Source organism: Filicampus tigris, chromosome 15, assembly GCF_054856515.1.
Source record: "Filicampus tigris isolate MCC_2025a chromosome 15, RoL_Ftig_1.0, whole genome shotgun sequence".
NCBI classification, from domain to species: Eukaryota; Metazoa; Chordata; class Actinopteri; order Syngnathiformes; family Syngnathidae; genus Filicampus; species Filicampus tigris.
This window is the reverse complement of record NC_141231.1, coordinates 6,017,408-6,043,962: the sequence shown is the minus strand read 5'-3', so window position 1 is coordinate 6,043,962 and position 26,555 is coordinate 6,017,408. Positions and strand designations below refer to the sequence as shown.

Here is a 26,555-nt window from a genome sequence, read left to right as displayed (position 1 = left end):
GATTTTCATTTCCATTTAGTTACGGTTTGTTTTGGTTGTGAAGTTGTATAAAATAAATAAATAAATGCACACATACATAAATAAATAATGTTGAAAGACACGTTTTGTGATTTTATCTATTTTTTTATCGCACACAAAAAATGTTTTTCGGGCTGCAAATACACCCCCCAGACACACGCACGCATAAATATGGAGTTACATTATGGTGATTATATGATGATATATAACCTCATTTATATATAGATATGAAAACACCACTGGTATGTGACAATGACACATTCATTCATCGTATTCAGGCTGGCAGCTGGGTGAACGATTTCCTGTTTAGCTGCTAATTTCTAATCACTTAATTACTCGTGCTGCGTTTACTTCTGCAGAAGGTCAGCACAGCGACCTTGGGGCTACTTTAGTTTGCAATAGGAGGGCTGGGGCCTGTCCAAAAACCACACACACGTTGACGGATGTGCCCTTAACTCATAAACAAAGCGAGCAGCGTTATACGTCAAATGTCAGAATCACAAACAAGTTGCGTATGGTCGGGAATGTTAACGCACAGATAAATGAATACGGCATGCAAGCACCTACAGAATGATATGTTCAAGTCCCAAGGTTAAAACATGATGTCAGTCCAACCCTGTGATTAAAACATCTGAAAACCAAACACGGCCATGGTTACGTGTAAAACAACTTTACTGACATATGTATGGGAACAGATTTAGGGCAGAATAGGGGAATTCCGCTATTTTGGTTTCTAAATGCTAAAATTGTCTTTATTTAGACCGTCTTTATTCCGGATGCCTCTGTCTAAACCCAATCATGTTCTTTCACACACATCCGAACGCAAAATCTTCTCAGAGAATTTTCCACATTACAGTGAGCTGCCAGAATGTAACGTTTGCGCTACAAAAATCAGAACGAGCGCTTACGGGAAACAAGGTAAATTTAGTCCCCGCATAATAGACATAATTAAGAGTAGAATAGAATTACGTGGTTTCCTCTGCATTCTCGTTGGCCCTGTTTGGACTCAAGTCTGCCAGCCTTTGTCTCCATGAAGCCTTTGTACCACCCAAAAATGCTCTGCATTGGCCTCATAATTTACACCAGGAAGAATATTCGATAGTTAACTATGTGACTCATCAGTCTGTCAAAACCACACTTTTCGCCCCAAACTGGAATAGATGATCAGGCACAATTGATATGTTTATGACACCCAGTTGAACTGTATGTATGCCCCATCGGGTTCCATGTAGAAAGAGGCAGCTCTCGCAATCATTTAGTAGCATGCGGTACATAAAGTAATGCATCACAATGTGCTTTACTGTAAAGGCCAGCTTAGCCGGGAATCAAGTCTGCTGTGTTCACTCCCACATTGGCGCAAATGCCCATTTCTAACTGTGTCCGTCCAAGAAAATACTAAAACAAAGAAAATTCCACCAATGCGCACAGTTAGACTGCATTTTGCACCAGACGAAAATGGGGCCCTTCGTGTTTACTAAGTTAATAATTCAAATAGAAGGAGATCAATAAACTATCTTTCATGTTACTTCACGGTTCATTGTCGCTTAAGACTAGCCTGTAAGACCAAAACCACGACAATTTATTACAATACAGATCAATTTATTCCTTGCTTTTTCTTGCGAGATACATGGGGAGAGGACCTTGTAAAAACAATCACGTTAAATTGCAATTGCAACATTGAGGGGTGAAAAAAAAAAAAATCACAATTGGATTCTTTTTCAAATTTGCTCAGCCCTACCTAAAGTGAAAAGCGAACGTTCAAAGCATTTACCCCGCTTATAAAGCAGCCACTAATTACCGCTTGTGGATGCAATGACACATCAGAAGTAACGCTCTATATGGTTGGTGTTGAAGCACAAGTTTTATTTTTGTACACGCTCTTAGCTTGAAATCACTTCAACCTCAATTTTGGGTTTTTTTTGCAGCACATTCTGTCTCTTCCTCTCTCTCATTCCATATCCCTCCTTCCTTTGCTGTACTGCTGACTAGCCTCTCCTGGGAGCGTGCCTGCTTTGATTTGGAGCTCAGGTCCCAGCTCAGAAACCAAAGCTAAAACAAACACACGTACTTGGCCACCACCTCTGCACATGCACGCATGTACACGCCGCACACACACAGCCAGGCGCACACACCTGGAAGCAGCATCGACTCCCCCCCCCCCTCCCCCGTCTGCCTGCAGTTCGGAATGAAAGTTAGCTGGTGTGTATGTGTGAACGAGGCAAGACAAATCTGAACTTTCCATGCCTTAATTGTGTGTATTTTTGAGATAATTCGATTCTTTACACAAATAAAACAATACTCAACATGTACCCAAATGATGGGAAGAAAAAAAAAAAAAAGCTCGTGATCCAAAGCATACCACATCATGTGTCCAACACGGTGGTGTTTATTGATGATGTGACAGCAGACTGAAAAACAATGAATAAATGAAAGCTTCACAGTTAGATTTCCCTGCACCACACGGAATGACTAAAACGAAATACATTTGACTATCTGTCCTTGGATAGGGTGAATGGATAAATGACTTTGAAGGCAAAGAGAATATTCTTCAATGGCCAAGTCAGTGTCCTGATCCCAAGCCAGTAGAGCACTTAGTGAAGACAAAAGTCAAGGCAGCAAGACTGACAAAGGCCTGGCAAAACATCTCCAGGAAGGAAACTTAGGCAGTCAGCGACCGCTAATAAAAGTACGAAAAACAATTACATCACTTAGTCCAAACGCATTTGAAAATGGAGCTCCATGTCATAAAATGCGGGTAATTCCTAAATGCCCTATTTATCTGAAACCTCTTAAATCAAAGCCAAACGTCTGCACTTCAATCACACGGTGACTGTTTTGAGTTCAAATCCATCGTGATGTTGTCCAACTGTACGCCATCATTATCACGTTGCTGCAACAACAAATCAAAGACTTCTGCGCAGCACTCCATGTGCACATTCGTTTGTCCTGGTTCTGATTTCGCCCCTATATGTTACCCCCACTTTCTCCGTGCACATGTGTGTAGCGAGGGTCTGCATAAAGGCTTCTTTATTCAGCCCTGACAGCGAGAGGAAATCAGCTTTAGAAGCAAAAACAGAGGGAGCGAGAGCATGATGGAGACCACAGGGCCGCACATCTGGAGTTATTACAAGGCCTCCTCCTCCTCCTCCTCCTCCTCCCGCTCGCCAACAAAACGCAGACATTCCTGCCCGGGCCTCCGCTCTCATCCACCTCCTCCTCCCTCCATCCCTTCTTCATGCAAATCATCATTGATCATGCACAGATAAGCTAGACTGGATGGAGGGACGCTACGAGACGATGGAGAAACTTTATAAGAGAATGAATGGCCCTCACTTCCTGTTCACCTTTGAACTTCCACTTTCTCCCTGGAAGCCGGCGAGAGCCGGGAAAGGAGGCGGTGATGGCCAAAAAAGGGGAGGGGTCGGGGGGTGGTTAAGACAAATCTGAGGGAGGGTGCAGAGGAAGTAGAAAGGGACAGAGAATGGGGGGAAAAATGAAAGAGGAGCTCCTCCTCTTTCTCTCTCCCTATCTCCTTGCTCTCTCCCGCTCGCCCATTTTCCTCCTTCTGTCTCCTGGAGGGGAAACTTGTTGGTGGTCAGTCCTCTGCCACGTCAAGCCTCCAGCAAGGTGGACGCAGTGGAGTGCCTTTTCTTTTTTTTTTCTTCTTTTTTTTTTTTTTTTTTTTTTTTTAACTTTGGGAAGGCAAACAATGGGGAAAGTTTTTGTATTGCAGGTTTAACCAAGATGAGGAGCCCCAACCCCCAAAAAAAAAAAAAAAAAAAAAAATTGGGACCAGAAGATGTGAAGAAGAGATGCCCCAACTTCAGGTAATTTTACGATGAGGATGAGGTGGATTTTGGTATCGGAACCCATCAGCCTTGCGATTGTCTCGTAGTTGAAATCTTTGTAGCAAACTTTTTTTTTTTTGTGAATGTGACAGAAATAGATGAGCTTTCAACGTGTTTCCTCTCCACAGATGTCTGGAATGCGCCTCACCGCGGGATGCTGGGGAGGGAATGTCTCAGAATCTGCCAATCAGTGGCTATCACCTCCGTATTACCTCTCCTCCTCTTTCTCCTCCCCCCCCCCCCCCCCCCTCAGCCAATGTACACCTCATGGGCTCGGGTGAGTAAAAGCATTAGCTCCACTTATTTTTTTTTCAGGAAAATCAGCCAAATTAAAAAAAAATGCAGCATCCATCAAGCCCGGCCCGCCCGCCCAGTGTTCAGACTACCTGTTCAGGAAGTAGTGGTTGTACAGTAGTCTGCACATTGGTTAGGCTGGCCCGGGGAAGCACGAGACCAGAATCACCACTTCAGATGCACCCCTCATTCAGACATAGGAAGATGAAGATTCCATTTGAGTGGTTCTGAATGGATCACAAAATCTTTAGAGAAACTGACACAGTGATTAGTGCCGATGATGGCACCTGTATTGATTGACGATGTATTGATGTTTGTGATGTTACCAAATCAAAGAACTGTTCAATTTGTATAAAAAAAAAAAGACAAATAAAGAATCTTCTCATTTGTAACTGTTATTTGATTTTTTTGAAGCAGCTCGCGGGAGCCTAACATCTTCAGCACATCAAATGTTTACCTGTATAATTATGCATTGGAATAAAGTTTCTTGCTTATGTATTCAAACTTTTGTTACTTGTAAAATACTTTGAAATACCAAAAGTGTCTTATATTTTGGTGACTTTTGAATTGTACTCCAAAATATGAAAAAAAAAAATGTTTGTTGCACAACTGTGACTTTTAAAATGTTTGAAAATAGTTAAACCCAAAATAACTGTGACTTAAGATCCCAAAAGGGAAATTTTAAAATGTGAATAAATTGTTACCAACCTTGTTTTACTTACGGTACATACTAAATAATTCAAAATGCCAACCCTGTGTTTATTTTTGTTCTCATCCAAGACATTGTGTTACAATTTTTATTTTTGTGACCTTTAAAATAGAGCAAATACAATATGACATTTTTTTGTGACTTATAAAATAAACAAAAAAAAAATGTTAATACATAACACTTAAAAAAAATACCACTGAAATATTTACAAAACTTTTTGGGTTACTTGTAAAATACTTGCAAATAAATACTTACATTATTTATTTTATTTTCATCTTTTGTGGCTTTTAAAATCCTTGCTAAATTCCCCAAAGTTGTTATAAACTTTTTATTTTCCGATTTTTTTTTTCATCATAATTATTGTAATGATAATCTCATTATAATGACATATATACTTTTATTACATGTTGCATACATTATTCTTGTACGTTTTCCCGTTTTTTAATTGATTGGACCAAATGAATCAGATTATTTTGCGTAAGGCATTCAAGGTTCATCCATGTTAACAAAAATGTCTCAAAAAGGGTTAAAAAAAAACCATTAAGTACATTTAAATTTAGGTGAGGATAAACGCCAGGAAAGGCTCACCCATGCAGTATATGAATAGAAAAACCCCAAAACGAGCAAACACATACAATTATGCCTCCACCTCAAATGACCACGTTATGTGCAGAGATCACACAAAAATGTTGAGCGCACCCACGCTATCATTGTCTTGTTGACCATATCTTTATTTTTGATCATCTTTGAATAGAACTTACCCCCGAAGACAGATAAATTGTTCGTGGTTGTTTGCAGGTGACGTCACGTTTTAGCTCGATTACCCCCTTGCCACCATGTTTACCTCAAAGGGCGTTGGGGATACAGCGTTCTGAGTTCCCTCATAAAGACACACAAAAGCAACGCAAACACGGCGTCCTGCCTCGGAGCGGCATCAAAAACCACAAACCAGCAGGCCTGTTTCCATTTAAAGCCCTTGCGCACACGCACCCGCACACGCACACACACACACACAAAAGAAGGCATGTGAGTGTGATGTAAGCCCCCCTTTTCTCCCTTAAGATGTTTACTGCTGGGATCACTTGGTAAGTCTGGCTTTTTGGCGACTTTACAGCTGCATCAGGAAAGCCCAGTCACACACACAGGCACACGCACAAACACACAGAGTACGAATGGAGGGGAAAAAAAGATTACTAGCATGACCCCACAAAAAGAAATGCCCACACAATGAAAAGTGGGATGTCAAGGGATGTGCTACACGAGGATAGAAAAATAACAGCAAAATGTAGTAGGATTTATGAAAACAACATGTTGTGAAACTGCGAGCATATAGCCACCAGCAAATTTTACCTTTAGTTTTTTTGTTTTTTTTTTTGTTTGTTTTTTTCAGTGGGGATGGGGGGGCGGGTGTGGGGTGGGGAACCCAGTTTGTATTTTTTAATCTGCGTTTTGTTTTGGGAGTACCAATTCAATCCAGTATATTAATCGATTTTCCCCACGAATGAGTCATGACAATTTGAAAAAATATATAATAAAAATGATTATAATTTAGGATCACTTAGAAATCTCCTTATGTTTTAAACAAACACTTATTTTTACCTCATAAACAATGTTCGGACTGTATTTCTGATTAATCTAATATTATCTTCGTTGAAAGAAACAGCACATAAGAAGATTTGTAAGTGACCCTAAACTTTTTCAATGGGAGCGTGTGAAACCAAACTAAAGCTGAAAGGAAACAAAAATGATTATCGTACAGAAAAAAAGAAAATACTTCTCCCTTAGCCGTCACTTTATCATGGTGGAAAGGTTTGTGATCCTTGGAGCTAAATTGTCGGGAGCTTTGTGCCCCCGGCGTGGTCACCCAGGTCCGAGGTAAAGGCCCGGAAAAATCCACAGTCTCCACATTGTCTAAAATGATCATTAATATTGTGCAGTGATTGTTTACATCATCCACATCTGAGAAACTGTTGACGCGCTTCAATCGGCGCTGCTGTTTTGGTTAGCATCAAAATTCAGCACGGCTCATCATTTTAGTCATATGAACCAGGTGTGGAGGTGACGGGACTTCCATTTGGGGTATGGCAAATAACGCAGAGTAGAGGCCACAATATGTATGTAACTTTTGAGGTTCACACAAATCCACAAGTGAAATCTACATGCTGCTTTAACTTCTTTTCTTCAAAATTCTTGTGTACTCTAAGAAAACAAAAACACATCAGCTAATAAATTATAATTATATTACTAATAAAAAAAAATAAAAATCCTTCCACATCAGGATAATAGAGTTTTCCACTCATTTACTGTACATTCATGCGTGATAGTGTGAACAAACGTATTAATGCAAACAAATGAATACCACTCGTGCTGGGAGTCTATAAAATGAAAGTCATGTGGCTCTTTTATGCTTATTTCTCTTTTGTTTCCAGATATTTTTTTTCTTCTTCTTTTCTTCACATCTCCCTCGACATCGAGAAGTCTGATTCAAAGAATCGGCATGTCCTGCGGTAATATGGACCAGGAGGCTTTGAATCACACGCGTGCACACACACACACGTACACACACAGGCACGCACACACACACACGCACACGCCACAACACACGCACACACACGCACAGTAATAACAACATCCTAGCCAGCAAGCAGTGCCAGGATGTTTTGGTTCGTGAGTGCTGCCATGCCAGACTACAGCAAGGGTTTTCCCCATGACAAGAGGCCAACCAATGAAAGTTCTTGTTTTTCTTTTTTTTTTTTTTTTTTTTCAAACAACTATAAGTGTTTATTTGTGTGTGTGTGTGTGTGGGTGGGTGTATGTGTGTGTGCGCCAGACACAGGACTCAGTGGCAGTACAGTGGTGCCTTGGCCTATGAATTTAATTTGATTAATTTGTTTATTACGTGCTCAAAACTCAAAACACTCGCATTGCAAATCATCTTTCCTCATTGGAATGAACAGAAATTCTGTGCCCGCCCTACATTGTATTCCTTTTGTTGGCCACGAGGGGTCAGTATAAGGCAGAAATACAGTACAGACAAATGAAGAGGAGTTTCATAACCGTCATTTTTCGGAGATGATAAAGAATATATGCGTATATGCAAATATGCGTTGATTAAGGGTTGAAAGATTTCTGTCTATGGTGTTTTGCATTGATTGTTGGCATTAAACTAGCTGACTTTATGCGCCAGTTGCATGTGTAGTGGCTTTAAATAGGCAATTTGAAATTCTTTGCTTTATGTTGAGTTTGACAGTAAACTTCAACTGGAAGTGGCAAAAACAGCTTGAAGTCTCTTTTTTTGAAGAGTTGTTCACTATTTGCCAAATTGCTTCGTGTTGTGAAATGGGTTGAGTTGTGTTCACTGCCACCATGTAGCCTTTGTATCTCAAATTTTTGCTTGTAAGTCAAAGCCAAATATCAGCTAAGCATCGGCTAGTTAAAAAAAAAAAATCCTGGAGTCAGGTCACTCTTGAGTAAAGATGCCAATGTGGAAAATTAGAAGCAAATGCATAATTATAGTTCATTTTTATTTAATTATGATTTTTGTTTTTTAAAAGTTATTTTGAATTCGTTTTTAGAGAAGGTTTGTTATTTTTTTGTTTTTTTGGGGGGAAAATGGATCATTTTTGTTTTAGTTTGTTACTTTAAAAAATTTGTTTTTTTATTAGTTTATTGTTTTTTTTATTGCTTTTGTTTATTTACGTTTAATATACGGAGTATTTCTCAAGTGTTTCACAAAGTGTTGTGTAGTAAAGTAAAGAAAACTGCAATTCTCAAACGATTGTTTGACCTTCCTTCGCCTGTACGAATATACAGCAATACCGAATATAAATCCATTTAAAATGAGCCCCAAAGGCTTATGTATGATATTAATTCACAAAGATGAAAACGAAGGACATTTTCGCTATAATTGTTAGTTTTAATAATGTAAGATGTTGTTTCCATTAATTTTCTTTCCTTCTTTCTTTTCAAGCATTTTTGTTTTTACTTCATCTCATTTAATTTTTTTAAAAATGTTAATTTTAGTTATTTTCTTAGTTTTCATTAACTATAATAACCTTGGCAGGGAAAGGCCATGAGTCACTTTAGGATGAGACCATCACCAAAAACAATACATTTGGTTTTGTTTGGACCATTGTTCACCTATCAATGCCATCGATAGATAGTGAAAGGCAGAACAGTTAAAAGCTCTTGCAGTCAGACAGTCGAAGCAAAAATAAACCTGTGTATCCACCTCATGCAACAGAATAGTCAAGGCTTCCTGCGAGTAGCTCACCTGTGAGATTTTCTCACATAAAATGGGTGCCTTGACTTCATAAAAATTGTGAAACACTATTCAAACATTTGTGCTTCAAAGTTGGTCCATGTAAACTGCCAAAATGAGTTTAAAATTGAACTTGGAACAGAATTGGCAGACTTGCTGCTTCTTTTCAAGCATGGCTTCTTGAGACTTTTCCTCAACTATTTTGCTTGTGATAAGACATGCCTACCAAATTCAATGTTGTTAAATGAAATGTGTATTTTTGTATTTGTGTGCTCGTGACATCCAATTTGTTTTTGTAAATTTAGTACGGTAATCTTTACCAAAAAAAAAAGGATTATAATAAGAAAAAGATGATCTGATCCTGGTCTGGAGTGTCCTTCGGCCTTGGCACTGAGGTATGACACCAATGCCACATGTTGATTTGAAGCCTCCCCGCACCCTCCTTGTTTAAATAAACACACGAAAAAGAAGGAGTGAATGTACAATGTACACGAGGCGGAGTAGAAATTCGTAAAAAAAAAATCTCCACCCCTTCCTTTTACCTTTCACGTGGACCTAGTTACGTGCATTGTACACGGCTAACAAAAGACAGAAACTCCCACCCTCACGTCTTGCCCAACTAGCCCGCTCGCGCCGTGCACTCTCTTTGAAATGAAGTATGTTTATTAGAAGCAGATTACGTATGTATGTGTGTGTGCGTGTGTGTGTGTGTGTGTGTGCGAGCATCTGTGTGTGTAATTGGGAGCAGGGCAGGGCAAGAGGAGCTGGGGTTGGGGGGTGGGGGCTCTGGTATGCACATGTGGGTGCCAGCTTTTGGTGTCTGACATGTTGGGGGGTCCTGACTCTTTGGAAACGGTCGTCTCTCTCTCTCTCTCTCTCTCTCGCTCTTTCATTCTCTCTCTCTCTCTGTCACACATACGCACACACGCATGCACATACACACACATATGACCATATGAGCGGCTGCGGCTACATCCCGGAGACAGCAAGACTGCGTGGCTAGCTCCAAAAAAGTTCCACAAAGCATCATGGGACCTTTCTTTGACCAGTCCGCCCAGTAACAAAATGTGCTGGCTCAAATGTACTCAAAAACCGCTGAACTTGACTAAAAAAAAAAGCCACTGAGAGGAGCTGGAATGAACTTTTGGAGCACAAAGTGGAAAAAAAAAAGTATGGCTTCTGGAAGAAATTAATGTAACAGAAATGTTCCTCTTGGCGCAGGTTTGGGTGAACACTACTGCACATTTGTTTAATTACACTCATGGGATGAATAAAATATCTGCCCATTTATAATTTAATCTATCTTCAGGTGATGCAGACATCATGAATGGTGACAGAGGCGGTAATTAGGAAAATATTCATGACAAAAATATTGTATCATTTTGCAATAATTACAAAAATGTCTTAGCACTTCACAAAAATATTGTGAAAATTATCAAGCAAAATGACAAAGATGTTATGGATACATTGTAATGTACAGATTTTCAATACAACATGTGTCCCATAGAGGGTAATGATGAGTAGCGTTAATGGCATATTTTGCACGGTATGGTCCCAGCTTTGAATAAAATAAAATAAAATAAGGATTGAATATTTTGCAAATATCATTGGTCAATACAGTATTGGCATCAACTTCAAATTGCAGTGCTTCAATACTGTCAAAATATTTTTCTTTACTCATTGTGAACCTTTTGTCTGTGTATGTAATGCTTGTTGTCCCCCCCCCCCCCAAAAAAAAAAAATCATTCCTTCTAAGCATGTGAGAGAGTAAAAAATGTCACCTCGTCATCCTTGTACCAGGACAGCGACTCAGCGGTGAGGACAAACCAGTACTCCTTGGCTCCGCCCTTCATGATGCCAATGTTGTTGATAGTCAGCCATCCCTTTCGGATCACCTGGGCAACGGACATGCAACAGGACGATTGGTGACACAACAGGAGGGGACGTCACACCAACACTCACTAGCCACAACATTAGGTACACCAGCAAGAGCCGTAAAAAAAATCTGCCTTTATCAAGATAATAATGCCCAGAAATGGATCTCTGTATATCACAAAACTGAGAAATATCATCTTTGTAAATGCAGCCCTTTTAATGGATTGCTTGTGTACCTAATAAATTGGCCCACAAGGGTATCTATACTGTACACTCACTACATCTGTGCCACAACAATAGTATCTGCCTCTATTGAAAACACACAGTATGTGATGTGTGACTTCATTTACCTTGAACCGATCGTTAACTCCTCTCTCCGGCTGGATGAGAATGTGGAGAGAATGTTACAACTCAAAGCCAACGAGGGCTCTTTATGAAAGAGGCCATGTACATATATTTGTTAATATATTATACAGTGTGGATTGCTGGTCGAAAGCCTGCATGTCATAGCGGGCTGCTGGGACAGCAAGCATTAGCAGGGGGATACGTGTCCAAATGCCCTTTTCACACCATGCAATCGGATGCAGGAGTATGTTTCATTCTTTATGTGCAAAAATGATGAACATATAACCAAAAAAAAAAAATCAGCCAAATGATCCATGTAAACATACAGTATACCGTCAATCCCTGCATATTCACAGTTCCGCATTGGCAAATTTGCATATTGTTGTTTTTTTCTGTCTGCATTTGAGATGTCCTGTTTTCGTGGTGGTCTTTGAACACACCTTCATACACAGTTAAAAATGAAAGTGAAACTATGCAGCTACTAATAGCGTGTAGCCTACTTTGCTGTTGCAAATTGTATGTATTCCCTAACGCAGGGATGGGCAACTGGCGCCACACACTCCGAGTGACCCCTTGACTAATTCCCCGGCACCCCAAAAAAAATCTAACAAAAATAAATTAATAATAATAAAATAATTTAATGTTATTTATTTATTTATTATTGTTGTTATTATTATTATTATGTTTTTTTTACAAACCGAAACAATTCTTCAAAAAACAATGATAAATATTCAATATATGTTTTTCACGAAAAAGAGGTGGAAATGATGGGGGCGGGTATTAGTGCAATCCCAGAAAAAATTTGAATATGCAGGGGTCGACAGTAGTTTTAAGTAGTAATATTACCAATCACCACTAGATGGCAGGCATGTCTTTGTTGCACCTACACTGGGTCTAACACTGTCTTATAGCTGGAAAGTGAGAACGCCTAATAATTTTTTGCGTATTTGGAATGGTATGCTGGACAAACATAGTAGATCAATAATATTTTTTAAAAATGAGTGAGTTGATTTTGGGAAAAAAAACAAAACAAAAAGAGTCCTTGCACTTAATGTCGGTTTCTCGGTTAGTAGTTTTGTGCTGTCCTTGAATGGCCATTTTTATGCAAGAGAGCCCTTTGCACTGTAAAGAAAAATTACGGTATGTGATTATTTTGTTGTTTGTGTCAAAACCTTTCTTGAAGTTGGATAGGATAATGGAATATTTAGACATGCATTGAAAATGTATCATCAAGAATGAAGTCTCTTATGAGCACGTATTTTGCATGTATGCATGTATTTTGTCCATATTTAAAATAGCATTTTTGTCATACATCTGGTTAGGAAGTGCATGGTCCCATGTTGCCCCCAAGTAGCAGTGAAGAAAAATTGTGGCACTTTCCAGCATTTAAGTTGGCTATCTCTACCCTAACATACACTATTGTGTGTAAATTTCAATTGACGAGTCTCATATGAAGGTAGTTTGTTTGTGTTGACTGACTGAATTTAACCATGAAATTGTTTATGTAACATGGGTCCACGATTGCATACAGTCTAGGGCGTTGCTGCTTTATGATCATCTCTGTTTTAAGTGCTTTGCCACCATCTTGTGGCATCTATGTACAATTACAATCCACTTTGGGGATGGTGATTTTATCTATTTTCACTATTGAGAGCATGGCTCGGTCCCAGTCTCTTGCGAAACGCAGGGTTCACTGTACAGTGAAATTGCAAAAATTGCCGCCAAAAAACTGCTGAAATTGTCTAGTGTGATCATTTTGAATATTAAAGAATGAAAAATATCTTCCTAATGTTTTACAAAGTTAAGAATGTTTTGTGTTTACGTTTTCATATCAATTTGTGAGACAGGAAATGCAAAAACGTTAAATCTTCAAACGTTGCCTATAGAGTTTATAATGGTTTCACGTTGGTGACAGCATGACGCTGACACATGATTTCTGTTTCCATTATTTCCTGTGGGAAAAAAATGTTTTGAAAGCCACAGAAATCCTAGGTCCTCAAGTGCTCTGGAACAGCCTTAAAGGTTCCACTGTGGCTTTGAAAAATGCACATTTCTGACTACTAAACACTTTCAAATGTTTACTTACACAAGGCCACTTTTAATGAGGCCAAAAGACAAATGATTTCCCATGTAGTAAACACTCATAACGGGGATGGAGGGTGGGCTCTATTAGAAACTCAAGCTAAGATGGAGAACAGAAGCAGTCGTGGGTCTTTAAGGGCCAACTACATCCACGTGTAAACAGGAAGCGCAGATCACCACTTTGTTTACTGCACTTTTAACCTTTGCCCCTCGTGATCCACAACCTGGTTGGTTGCTATGACAACTGTCAAACACTGACAGCACATAAGAGCAACTGTTCAGGATGAGGGTGGGGGAGTGTTGGGTGGTAGTACTGACAAAAGGGAGGCGGGGAGGGATGGCTTTTCATCATGTAGTGTATAAGCACGGCTTATCGTATTGATCGTCCTGTGAGAGAAATGTGTGAGTGTGTAATATAATACGCATATACAAATAATGAGGGACGAAGAAGCAGCCGAGGGGTTTCTAACAGTCGCCAGCCCAACGACAGGTATGGGAAGCGTATTTCGCACAGACAACATTTACAAAGACACATGGTATATTCAATTTTATAGAAATTCATTCACATGTGCACAGAGTAACTACTCACCATGATCTCATCCTGAAGCAGCACACAAGCCACAGATAGAAGAGGAGAGGCAACACACAAGGGGAAATCACATGAAAGAGAATACAACACAATCGTAGCGCTCAGAAGTGCAGAAGAAACGAAAAACAGAGAGAAAGACTGCACAGAGATGACATCATCGAAATTTGCTTCAGGCAGTCAAAAGTAGGATGCAAGTCATGCAAAATCAGTTTCATAAACGCATCATCATGATGTGTGCTTGCCCTATTTGCATGCTGTGGTTTAATGCATGAGTATGTGAGTTTAAGATCCAGACGTTCATCAGTAAAATGACACAGCAGTATTTCCAATTTTGCGATCAATGCACATTTACTCAAGGGATTTTAGTGGCAAATTTTACAAAAAGTTCTACAAATTGTACTATGCCCGAACTGCGACCATTTTCCAGTAACCTGATTAAATGTTATAATAATCAAGTTTTTATAGGACAACAACAAAAAATTATAGAACATTTATAAAATTGCTAAGTATTTTTTAAACTAAAACCTACTACAGATTACAGTTTCAAAGGTTGAATTGAGGACAAAGAAGCCTTGGTAGAGCCCTGCTGAGTAATGTCCAAAACGTTAAAATTATAATTATTGTAAAAACCTGAAAGTTTCCAATGTTGCCAGGGTGTCGAAAGTTCCATGCGCAGCAAGACCCATTAAAAAAAACAACATGGTGGACATGATCACCTGATTGCCAGCCGTCTTCTTCTTGTTCATCTGGTTGATCCTCTGCTGGGCACTGCAAAGAACACACCAAAATTAGCTCGTGGTCACGACTGCAAAGAGAAGCTAGCTTGCTCGCCGATGGCTCACTTGGCGAAGCCGATGAAGTCCTCATGGTTGGTGTTCATGTAGGACAACTCGATGTCGATCAGCAGGAGCACCTGACGACCGTGGACAACATTTAGCATCCTTAAGCATTGCAAATAAATTCTATGCTTTGCAATGCTTTTTTGGCATCATTTTGCATGCGTGTTAAATTTACGATAGAACTTGCCATTTATTGCATCGTTTCTATGTAAATATGTATTCGATGTTATCCATGTATACCTTTTTGGGCAAAACACATTAAAAAAAAAAATCTTAAGGCGACAATCATAACACTGGTCAACATAAGTTTTTTTTTTTCAAACAGAGATGAGTAAACTATTCTAGATGAATTTGTTACGCTGATTCCGAAACGGCCCTAGTTTTTAATATTTTTTAATTTAATTTAATTTTAATAATAATAATAACGAGCTATTTAATATAGTAACATATTTTAGTAAGCAAAATATGTATTCAGATATTTTATTTCTCAAATATTATATCTATAAATTACAACGCATGGTAAAATCCATATTGTGTCAGCTTTTATAGGTCAAACTTAAGTCAAAAATTTGCTAGGAAAAAAAGAAAGACAAAATCTAGAATGCAAGTTTAAGAATAATAGAAATAAGAGTAAGATGAAATAAAGTTAATTAAATAATAAAACAAAATGAAATGAACACATTTTATATTGTATAAATCATTCATCTATCTAAAGATTTTGATGTTAAAATTGAGACATGAATTCTGTATTAACCTGGGAAGGTGATAAATGGGCTGTCACTTGTAGCGCCATTGGTATTCAAAGCGCTTCACACTGTACCTCATTTACCTACTGATGACGCAGCATCAGGAGCAACTGTTCAATATCTTGCTCAAGGATACTTCGACACAGTCACAATGGCCGGTTTGGGAGACGAGCACTCTACCACTGAGCCATGCCGCCCCCCCATGATGATAATATCACTGAACATCATTCAGCATGAAAGGCAACTCGCACTGTTGATATTTTTGAAAATTACATTTTGCGGTCTATTGAACTGAAACAATTAATGTCAACAACGTGAAGAATTGCACCTTCCTGTTTATGTTACCTGGCCTTTGGTGCGGCTCTCTCTGTCTCTGATGTGCTGAGTGACAATTCTCTCCATCTCTTCTCTCAGCATCGGGTACTGGGCCAACTACAAGCACACAGCACAGTGGGTGGGACGCATGTGCCAGTGGTACACACACACGCACACACACGAACCACTACATTACTTCTCTCACTCAAGCACAACACCCAGTTCCACTACAAGCACGTCAATGCACAAAGAGAAATGTTCTGGGTTGAGAGAAAGGTTTATCGCAGACTCAGCGCTAGTCCGGTCCACTTTTTGGGTGATTTTATTTGTAAAAAAATAAATGAAAAAAAATGAAATAAAATTCACCAAATTAGAGGCCAACAGAGGAATAGTGCAAAGTCTGTGATACAAATGCAGGATCAACAATGTTCCTGGCAGAAGAGCATCTCTTTCCCAGCACACTGAGGGGCTTTTTCCATGAGCTCATTGTGCAAAGCCACAACGACACACACACACACACACACACACGCACTCGCGCACACACACAGACGCACTGGCAGGCCTCCACCGGGACACAGACACTAAAGGAAAAGAGAAAAATGACAATTTTCTTTTTGCATGTCACAATGCATCTTGAAGTCGGGTTGAACAGGAATAATCGGTCCTTTTTTTCACCTCCCAAGTGGCGGCTTCGTCGTTTGGTGCTCATGAACCAACACACTAAAAATGTTGTGGGATTTTATAAGAAGAATTAATGCACTGTAATCTGACATTTTTTTGGTGAGTATATAGAAAAAAAGTGTGAATCAGCTATCTTAAAATAATATTTTAAAAACTTGGCTGAATCTGAAACTTGCAACAAGTAAATGGGATTCTGCGCAATTCAAATTTTGCACTTTTTAACCATCTCCCTTAATTTCTCAGTGAATATCATATATATCTTAGTGATAAAATAAAGCACATGCAAGAGATGGCGACAATTTAGTGCTGATCCAAATTAGGAGTCTTTTACCAGGCATTGGTGGAGGTCTCATCTCAAATGAGCGCCAATCTAGTAACATCTAAATAACAAAATCAAAGACATCACAAGATGGTCTTTGAATAAAGTAAATTCAGCCTAATGTCTGACATTCATATCTTTATTTTTATCCCATTCTATGCAGTACATAAAAGTGAGACCTCAGCTCACTAAGCCAAGTCAACTTGGTAAGCAATAAGAGTTTTTGTAAGATGTCAATTTGTGCAGCTGGCAAATCTGTAAGACGCATTGCAACATGAAGAGGGGCAAATTGTTTTCTGTCACTTCAAGTGCAGAAAAATTCATTTTTACTGTCACGAGCAAGGCCGCATGCAGAGATGCAACATGTTCAATGCAAAAGGAGCAAAGGGGAGGGGACTGAGGGCAGGGGGGATGAGGACGACTTCAAACTGACCCCTTTGTGGATTTTCCCAAGTACTGTATTTCATAATACAGTCTATCTTTAGACACAGTAAATCTCTGCAAGTGAAAATCAAGATAACAGCGTGACAGAGAGGAGAAATCCAAAGGAGGTCACCCTCTCGTTTGGGCAAGACGACAGGATGGGAGACAAATAAAAGCAGGTAGAAACGAACAAAGAAAAAAAATCAAGATGGTGGAAGGGCGTCAGTTAGTCAATGAGTGGAACTATATGATCAGTCGCGCAACGTTAAATAAAAAAAAAAAAATACAAACACAGAGACAAATGAAGAGATTTAGCATGGTAAGGTCAGATATGAAATAAAACCTCACATGCCGATTAAGTTGAAATAAAGGTACTAAACTATCAAAAGAAGACCAACAATTGCGCATAAAACAAACAGAAAGAAAAAAACAAGTATGTATTAAATGGCTACACGGGTAAAGTCTTGAGTAAGGAGAGACCGATTGAGGCTGGCAGTTGTGCTTATATTTAATTAATGACACAAAAACTGCAAAGGATTAGCATGCTACCGCTATAACCTCTTAAATTTCAGTCCAACCTCCGATTCCTGGTTCTAAAATTCACATCTCTAAATCCATGTCATACAAGCCTAATATTGCCACAAAATAGAAGGTTGTTGCGCATTTTGATAACTAGATATATAACTATAACTTCTACTACACTGGCTGTTTTAGCTCTTAAGCATGCAAATGATAGGTTCAATAGCCTACTGGTTTTGACTGGCTTTCATCAAACATCAAATATTTAAATCCACATTAAGAAAGCGCAGTGATAAGTGAAAGTAGTTGGGCACATTATGAGCAAGAAACAAGGTTATTATAGTTAATGAAAATTAAAGAAATAACTAAAATTGAAAAAAAAAAACATTTTCATTAACAAAATAAAATAAAGATGAGAGTGCTTTTAAAAAATGAAAACTAACAAACAAAATTTTATGTTTCTAAAAGTAACTATAATCATAGCGAAAATGTCCTTTGTTGTCATCTTTGTCAATTAATTTCGTACATGAGCTTTCGGGGTTTATTATAAATGTATTTGTTACAGAATTGCTTTTTGGCCACACAGAAAAAGGAAGGTCGAACACTTGTGCGGGAATTGTAGTTTACTTTATACGCAACTAATTTTCACCTTTTTTTCTTTTTTTTTAAATCTTGCACTCAACAATCACTTCATACACTATATATAATATATTTCTAAAACATAAAAACCAAAACGAAGCATTGTTGAAAAAATACAAACTAACAAACCTGCTCTAAAAATACATTAATACTAGCTGAATTCAAACTCTTATAACTCTGCTAAGAAATGGAACATGTACAAACCAAATGCCTACACCCGACACTGCACACCATGTTAGCATACTGCACGTTAGCATTTTTTTAATGATTTATTTATTTTAGTCGCTATTCTCATTGTTATTAATTTCATTTCAGACATTTTTTCGTGGGGCATCATAGACCATCGTTTCCTCAAGATTCAGTAGTGGCACATTTTAAATTGTAAAACAAAATGTCTTAAACTTAATAATTCGAGCGAACAAGCCCAGCCATCGATCTACCCCCACCGGCACACTTTACAAAGAGATAACAAAAACTTTCTTTTTTTTAAATTTTTTTTTTTTTACCTTTTGACTACACTTTTGTATGGTGAAGGTGAGCTCACTCACAACCATGTCTATACACTTCAGTGTGGGCTCCTTCAGTTTTTGGATCTGCTTTTTCACTATTGCCTCAAAAGCCAGGTCAGGGGTGAACAGACCCGTCCTGTAGGGATAGGCAGGTGGCACGGGAGACAACATTGAAATAAAAGAAATAAAACAAGAGGCGGGAAAGGAAATGGAGAAGCAAAAGGAGAAGGAGGGAAGAGAGTAGAAAAAAGATGAATGGGAGGCAACGTATTCCAGATGAAAAAGACAAGAAGAGATGAGCGGGAAGATAAAATAGCAAGAAGGAACAAAATGAAAGTGAGACATTTGATTTTTCCCCTCGGGACGAGATGGGAGAAAGACACCGCAGCCGTGCAAGCTGCCTCTCCTGACCCCTCCCGTTTCCACGCGCCATATCCCAAAAATAACACAGAGCATCCCAGTTGAGGCTACTGGGCTGCTCTTGGAAGGCTGCTTTCACGGTGGAGTTGGAATTTGGCCACACGTGCGCACACACACACACACATACATATATATATATATATATATATATATATATAATAATACACTTCTTTTTATGAGCGACGATCATGGCTCTTTTATGCTGCAGGTGCACGGCTGCGTTCTCTCACGCACACACACAAGTCTGGATGCTGAGGTCCAATATGGCTGCCAGTTAAAGCCAGGAAAGAGAAGTAGTGATAATTTTTTCTTCAGCTATACTGCAATTCCACAGTAGGAAATGTTAGCAATGTTTTGAGAGTGTTAGTAAGGTAAGAAAAACACTGCAAAATTTGGATGAATAAACAAAAGCGTGAGCCGCAAACATGAATAGCAAACAGAGTTATGCCTTCTTGTTGTTTAGAATCCTTTTGTCCATAAGACATAATGGAAATTGAATTAAACCATTTCAAGACCATGTTGTCAATATCATAAAAGATGACGTGTGAAAATACATTAACTACAGTATGGTAAAATAATAAAGGTACCGGTGAATGTATTTATGCTTTGATAACTCATCTTGGGGGAATTTATGACTAAGCGCTCAATTTTTGTGACATTTTTGTATGTAGACTGGCGGATCTATGCGAGGGAGGTCTGCGGCACTGTGGCAGTGGTCACAGTCGAGTTCAGTTAGGACCAATCAAAGTGGCTCCTTTCATTGCCTCTAAATACAGTGTGCTAGAGTCTCGACAAGAAGGAAGTATATCTACGTCGTGAAGCAATTGGAGACCGCACCCCCCCATTTGTGTCCCCCGTCGCTAAACAGTATCTGTGCCGCTCAGTGGGATGATTTAAAAAAAATGAAAATACAAAAACTTAGTGGCATTGATGCCTGCTGTTCACATATTATGAATGAAATACATGTCAGACCAGTGGTCTACCCTGTGCCAACCAGTTAGACGTGGTCTAAGCGGCATGACTTTCAGGTTCCGCTGTACAAAAAAACAAATTTGAAATACACTGCAAATTAACTTCCCTGGCAGCCATACATCCACGACAACTCAGCCTCCACACTTTTTTTTAAATCCCCATCAGCACAACTCTCTACCACGGGACAGCCTGTCAAGCAAAACGCAACTGCAGAAGACAAGGCAGGTGCACTGCTGCCCACCCCAGGCCCCTCACTGCCCAAAAACAACCCAAGGAGACTGGAGCGAGCGGCAAGTTGACGTGACAATAGGGAGCGTGAGTGACAGCGGCGGGTCTTTGCGGGCGAGGCACTTGAGAACACAAAAATTTAAAAGTTGCTAGCCACCATTCACTATATTTGTTTACCTTTTTGGTACACTGTCTAACCGTATTGACTAGCTCAGACATGACCATATCCACACATTTGGTGCAAGGCTCTTTAATCTTCCCAATCTGCCTTTTCACAATGGTCTCAAAGGCCATGTCCGGGGTGAAGAGACCAGTTCTGCTCGTCAGAACCAGCCACGCAGACAAGAAAGAAAAAGTTGGACGAGAGAGAAAAGTGTTAATTGTCAAGAAAGTTATCCCGCCCCTCCCTCACAAGTCAACATAAACAAGCTTAAAGGACAAGGGAGGACTCGCTGCACTTTTCTCACGTACTGAAGACAAAATGTGATTACGGTTCATGATGTTCAAGGACAATACACTTCATACGCACGCAAGACAAACAAGACAAAAGTTCACAGGTTCACGAATCAAATGCACCCACACAGTCGTGCCATGAACAAAGTCACCTCCCTGACACCAATTAGAATTCATTTTACAAAGCACTCCATCAGAGCAGCACAATGGAGCGTCTGCCTCATAGTCGAGAGGTACGGGTTTGAATCTTGACTTGGCAACCGAGTCCTGGGTGTAAGCCATCTTTTGCCCCAAAGTCAGCTGGGGCAGGCTCCAGCTCACTTGTAAACCTTAATGAAGACAAGCGCCATAAAAAAATGGAGTACAATACTATTTTTATACTATGTTCCCGGTAGTTATAGCAATCATGTTTCAGGCCACCACGGACCAAACGGGATGGACATAAGACAGCGCAGGGCGACGGGATGGGCAAACGTGACAGGCTGTGATTTTCTATCCCAAAACGTTGGCCATGGCTAATATGGTGCTGATGAGAAACCAAGTCAGCCCGAGTAAAACAGCTCCAACGTAACAAAATCTGACAGTACATAATAGAGTAACAAAACTCGGCGCCACGCATGTGTATTTCCCCAGCATCTCAAGGTCCTTTCAAGCTTTGTCATGGAATTTTTGCAGGTCAGAGTGCGTCAAGGAAAAACTATTTTAAAAACATGGTCGCTTACATGTAAACGTACCTTCATGATACCATTTAGCTAACACATCTATGCTAAAGCAAAACCCATATCAGGATGTACAGAATGGATCAAATCTATCACTCTGACCTTTGTGGTTAGCTTCGTGATGCTAGATTGATGTAACGGAGGTGACTGAGCGAATGGAGTCAAGGCAAAGGATGAGGGAGGAGGTGGGTGTGCTGCTCATATGACACAGCGGTAGCGGGAGGGCGAACGTGCCTGATGCCGTGGATGTTCTTGATGGCGTAGCTGATCTCTTTGCGGAGCTCCTTCTCGTCAAACTCCATCTGAGAGCGAGGCCGCGCTGTGTCATCATATTTCGGCTTTTTGACGTGGTAGTAAATGGGGAAAAAACATCAGACGGACCTTGACCAGCTCAAAGGGGAAGCGCTCGTGGAAGATGCGGTTGATCTTGGCACCGCCGGACAGCTCGGCCGTGTCGATCTGGTCCCCGGAGCCCTCGATGCACTTCTCAAAGTCCACCGAGAACTGTTGCACCATCCTGCACGCGCACATTGCAGTCTTGTCACACCCTTGTCGAAAAATTACTCGTAGGAGTCTGCACCAATTTCCTAATCAGATAAACATGTTCATTACTTTTCTCTTTTTGCCAACCGAAGCGCAATGGAACCGTTGCCCTTATCCGAGGATGAAAATGATAGTCCAATTCATTTATGCGAAAATCTTACGTCATTCCCTGCATAATGGAAAAAGAACACTCCGCCCCCCGCCCCTCCACAAAAAGTTGTTCCAAGAGTAACTTGTTTTCATTTTTTGGCCGTTTGAATCACAATAGAAGTTTGTTTTATGTTGCAACAGGCCAGTCGTTGACTGCTTGACTCAGTCAATGACTGGTTTGTTATTCTTAGCAAGTGCTTGAAGTGGCCAAAATGTCCTGCCTGTACGGAACTTCCTACCGGAAGCTTATTTGACAGCCTTTTCTGCCAAAAATGCCTAACCCTAACCCTAACCCTAACCCTAACACCAACCACAACCCGCAAGCGCGCTGGGCATTGGTAGCACATCTCGACCGGTAGGAAGGAATTTCAAAACACCGATACGCAGCGTTACGCAGTACTTCCAATTAGAAACATTTTTGCACCCGTGAACATGCGTCCGTGATTCTACACCGATTGAGGGGATTTTCCCAAGTTGTTGTCACATTTATGAATGAAATATATGACATCCATATATGACATCCACCACACACGTCCGCAGAGCATCCCATCTGTCTGCCTTAATAAACCTCCGTTTGCGTCGTCTATAATTTAGTGTACTTTTTGTCACGAAATTGCGAAATGCGCCGGGGGGCACGGCAGCCTCCTCACCCGGAATGCCCAGTGAGGCATACTGTAGCGCGTCTACCAAATTGACAAACACATTCAACTAGACTTTCCCCAGCATCAAAATGAAGTTGCACCCATTTTTACGCCGAGCGCACTAGTGCCTCTCCACCAAAATAGGGCCCTTTATGTTATGTCAGGTCATTCATTGCCATCTACTGCCTGGTTATTGTCGGAGCACACGATGCTGATTGCAGAATGTGGTGGGGGTAACAAACACAAATAAGGCAGCCCATGATCATGATTGTTTTTTTTTGTTTGTTGTTGTTTGTTTTTGTTTTTGAACCTTGGGGGAAGTAATGACTCACTGAAGCAGAGCCTTGGTCTTGCGGGATGGGTCGTCAGGCCTGTAGTTCTTATACTCCTCCACTTCCTTCTCGATGGAGAGGAGCTGGCTTTGCAGCTTGGCCCTCAGAGCCGGCAGTGTGTCCCGGATGTGGTTGGTGAGTTGCTACACAGTTTAAAAGTCAGGTTTAGAAGATACCCCTGAAATTGTGTCAGGTCTTCTACTTCTTGACTCACCTGGTTCAGGATTTTCTGTAGGTACGCCGTGCCCATGCGGTCGGCCAGGTGCCTGTAGGCAGGGTGCGAGAGAAAGAACTTCCTCTCGGCGCCGAGGGCGGCGGTGATATCTTTCTTTCCATCGATGTCTTTCTGGCTCCGGTTGACCACACCAATGTAGCCTTGACACAACAGACGTTAATTCCTTAGAGACTTTGCAGAGGCTACTGATGCGAGGGCTGGACGCTGTTGTTTTTATTTTTTTTTCTTACAAAGCATTTCAAGGCTTTAAAAAATGTGCTCAATAACATTTAGTTGAGCACAGTCATATATTAACATGTGATTAAGGAATGAAAATGGATAACTGGTGTGTGGGTGAGGGGGTGATGTATATGAGTAGAAAATATAAAATAAAATAAAATCATATGTGGATGACTTTGTGTGGCTGCCAAAGAATTTTAGAAGAGCAGCCAGGTGAGTTCAGGTCAAGCGGATCTTGTTCCACTTCCGCTTTACTTTCCTCATGCAACTCCCCGTTGAAAGCGGCTTCATGCTTTGCTAATGCAGCCAGCAGCCTTGTAAACATGAGTAGACAGATACACAAGGGGAAAGGGAGGTGTGGGTCAACAGAAATAACACAGGCTATGGAAAATATGAAATGTGTGGGTTCATACCAAAGTGCAAGCGGAAAAGAAAAGTACAGCATCAGCATACTGCAAGACCACTATTTTATTACCATGTTCCCCCCTTTCGTTTGTTCCCTTTTTTCATCAAATTACTTTTTAGTGCTGCTGCGTTGGTTGGAAGGTTTGTGCTGAACTACCTCACCACCACAAGAGGGAATCAGTGGGTCACAGGTCCTGAAATTGTGCATGTGCGTGTATGTGTGTGTGTGCGTGTGTGCTATTATACCTCTTCTGAGTGGAAGCAGCTTATTCTCCAGAATATCCTTGGCATCCGTCCCCTCGTCCATGAGGTCCAGTTTGGTTACAACGCCGATGGTCCTCATACCTACGCACAAAGAAGAACACGCACCCACACACCGTATACATATTAGAGGACCACAACAGGGCTAACTGTGACAATGGATTAGAAGTCATTGCTGAAAATGTTACATACACGTGTCATAATATTATATTCAGAAAGGTCATTATAGAAGTATAGTACAGTGCTCATCTAAATTGTAAAACACGCATGTTAGGATTATTGAAGACTCTAAATTGCTCATAGGTTGGATTTTGAGTGTGATTGGTTGTACGTCTGCATGTGTCCTGTGATTAAATTGTAACCAGCCCATGGTGTACTGGGCTCCAGTTACCACGACCCAATAAGATCTATAGAATATGGATGAACGAATGGAGGCATTAAAAGCAGTGCTATGTGTAAGCATGCACCCACCCTGAGGGTCAACCTCTTTGGCAATCTTTAAAGCGTCCGAGTTGGCCAGATCCGAGTTGGCGGGCGAAACGGCCAGCATCAGGCAGTTGTCTTTGGTGACAAACTGCAGCAGCATGTCCCGGATCTGAGTCTCAATATCGGCTGGTTGGTCACCCACCGGCACTTTGGTCATGCCAGGCAGGTCCACCAGCGTCAGGTTGAGCACTGCCAGACGACAAGATAAAAACATTTGAAGAATATATTCTACTATTGCGCATGAATTCCTGTGGACAATAGAGGGCCCCACCATGAGGGGAATACACTCGCAGGTTGATGGGAACGGGCGAGATGCCCTTGTTGGCGCCTGTTATACGGTCCGTCTCAGCTTCGATTTCCTGACGAACCTCATCAAAGTCTGTGAACTTTTTTCCCTTGCAGTGAAGGAACTCAGCGTACTCTGAAACACACACAGAAGGGAGTGTGTCAAAAGAATGACATCCTATTTGATTTATTATTCCAATTTTGGTACCATGAATCAACCATACAGCAAGCCTGTCTAACCCCGTTACTGACAATGGAATCCCAATTATATCGATACGTAACTGTAGTAGGGATGGATGTGATGAATCCATTCATCATTTATGAGGTGTGCCCTGAAGTCCTGAAGTTATACGGTTACAACAATCAGTAGCAGGCCATCATTATTTCGGACCCTGCTAGTTTTCTCCCTACATGGGCTGCCGTACCAATCGAAAACAGGAAGAGAGCACTATTTATGGCCAGTTGGAACTACCAAGTTCATTTTGAATTTTACAATACTGTAAAAATCCACAAAACAGACTGATAGGACGTGTTTCCCAGGCTGCCAGCGCCTCAACAGCCAAATCATTCGTGCCTTTGGGTGTAATACCTTTACTGTACACTAGATGCTTGTACTTTGTGGGGCCAGTTGTTAAAAAAAAAACGTAATCTGCGGATAGTCTAGATATGGAAATCTCATTTTTTGCTATCCAGGATCAGGCAATCCGTCTTACTTTTATGCCAGTTTTTCAAAACCACATTGGATTGGATGACCCTGATCCAGATACACCGTGTTTAAAATGACCAAATCCGGATTACCAACGGTCTAAATAGGACAACATATCACAATGTGGGTTACCGGCTATATTATAAAGAATAACAGGTAGAACAGCATGGGGTCTGGTAGTGTTTTTTAATTTTAAGACAAAACAACAAAATAATAAACATCCACTTCTATTTATGATTCCTTTGATGAACATTCATCCGAGCAACAACAAATAACAAATTAATATGCATCGACAAATACATTTTGGATATTTTAAAGAAGTCTTAAATTAAGAAAAAAAGGCTAAATGTCTATTCGTTAAACTAAATAAAAAATTTTGTTTCTTAGAAATTAATTTACAGTGAAGACTGACAGAAAAATTGAATACATCATTTTTGTTTCTTATTGAAATCTGTTCGGGGATTGATTTCATGGGGACAAGATTAAAAT

The 26,555-nt window shown here is 40.3% G+C and overlaps 1 protein-coding gene across 16 annotated transcripts in view; it reads right to left on the bottom strand.

Annotated features, from left to right (window-relative positions):
* Window positions 1–26,555, bottom strand: part of dnm1a (dynamin 1a) — a 46,103-nt gene that overhangs the window by 13,719 nt on the left and 5,829 nt on the right. For 11 of the 16 annotated variants that reach the window (XR_015089756.1, XM_086052843.1, XM_086052832.1 and 8 more), the window contains exons 3-16: window positions 25,347–25,496; window positions 25,061–25,264; window positions 24,575–24,673; window positions 23,684–23,844; window positions 23,470–23,612; window positions 22,185–22,320; window positions 22,038–22,105; window positions 20,809–20,947; window positions 15,952–16,038; window positions 14,864–14,934; window positions 14,738–14,789; window positions 14,022–14,033; window positions 11,356–11,385; window positions 10,912–11,025 (exon numbers count right to left, since the gene is read on the bottom strand). Coding sequence is in view for 15 of the 16 variants with exons in the window: in XM_086052843.1 (XP_085908969.1) it covers window positions 10,912–11,025; window positions 11,356–11,385; window positions 14,022–14,033; window positions 14,738–14,789; window positions 14,864–14,934; window positions 15,952–16,038; window positions 20,809–20,947; window positions 22,038–22,105; window positions 22,185–22,320; window positions 23,470–23,612; window positions 23,684–23,844; window positions 24,575–24,673; window positions 25,061–25,264; window positions 25,347–25,496 (1,466 nt within the window). In the remaining variant the exon portion in view is untranslated. Of the gene's footprint in view, window positions 1–10,911; window positions 11,026–11,355; window positions 11,386–14,021; window positions 14,034–14,737; window positions 14,790–14,863; window positions 14,935–15,951; window positions 16,039–19,008; window positions 19,148–20,808; window positions 20,948–22,037; window positions 22,106–22,184; window positions 22,321–23,469; window positions 23,613–23,683; window positions 23,845–24,574; window positions 24,674–25,060; window positions 25,265–25,346; window positions 25,497–26,555 lie in introns of all 16 variants that reach the window. The other 5 variants (XM_086052836.1, XM_086052845.1, XM_086052835.1 and 2 more) reach the window with 3 other exon arrangements.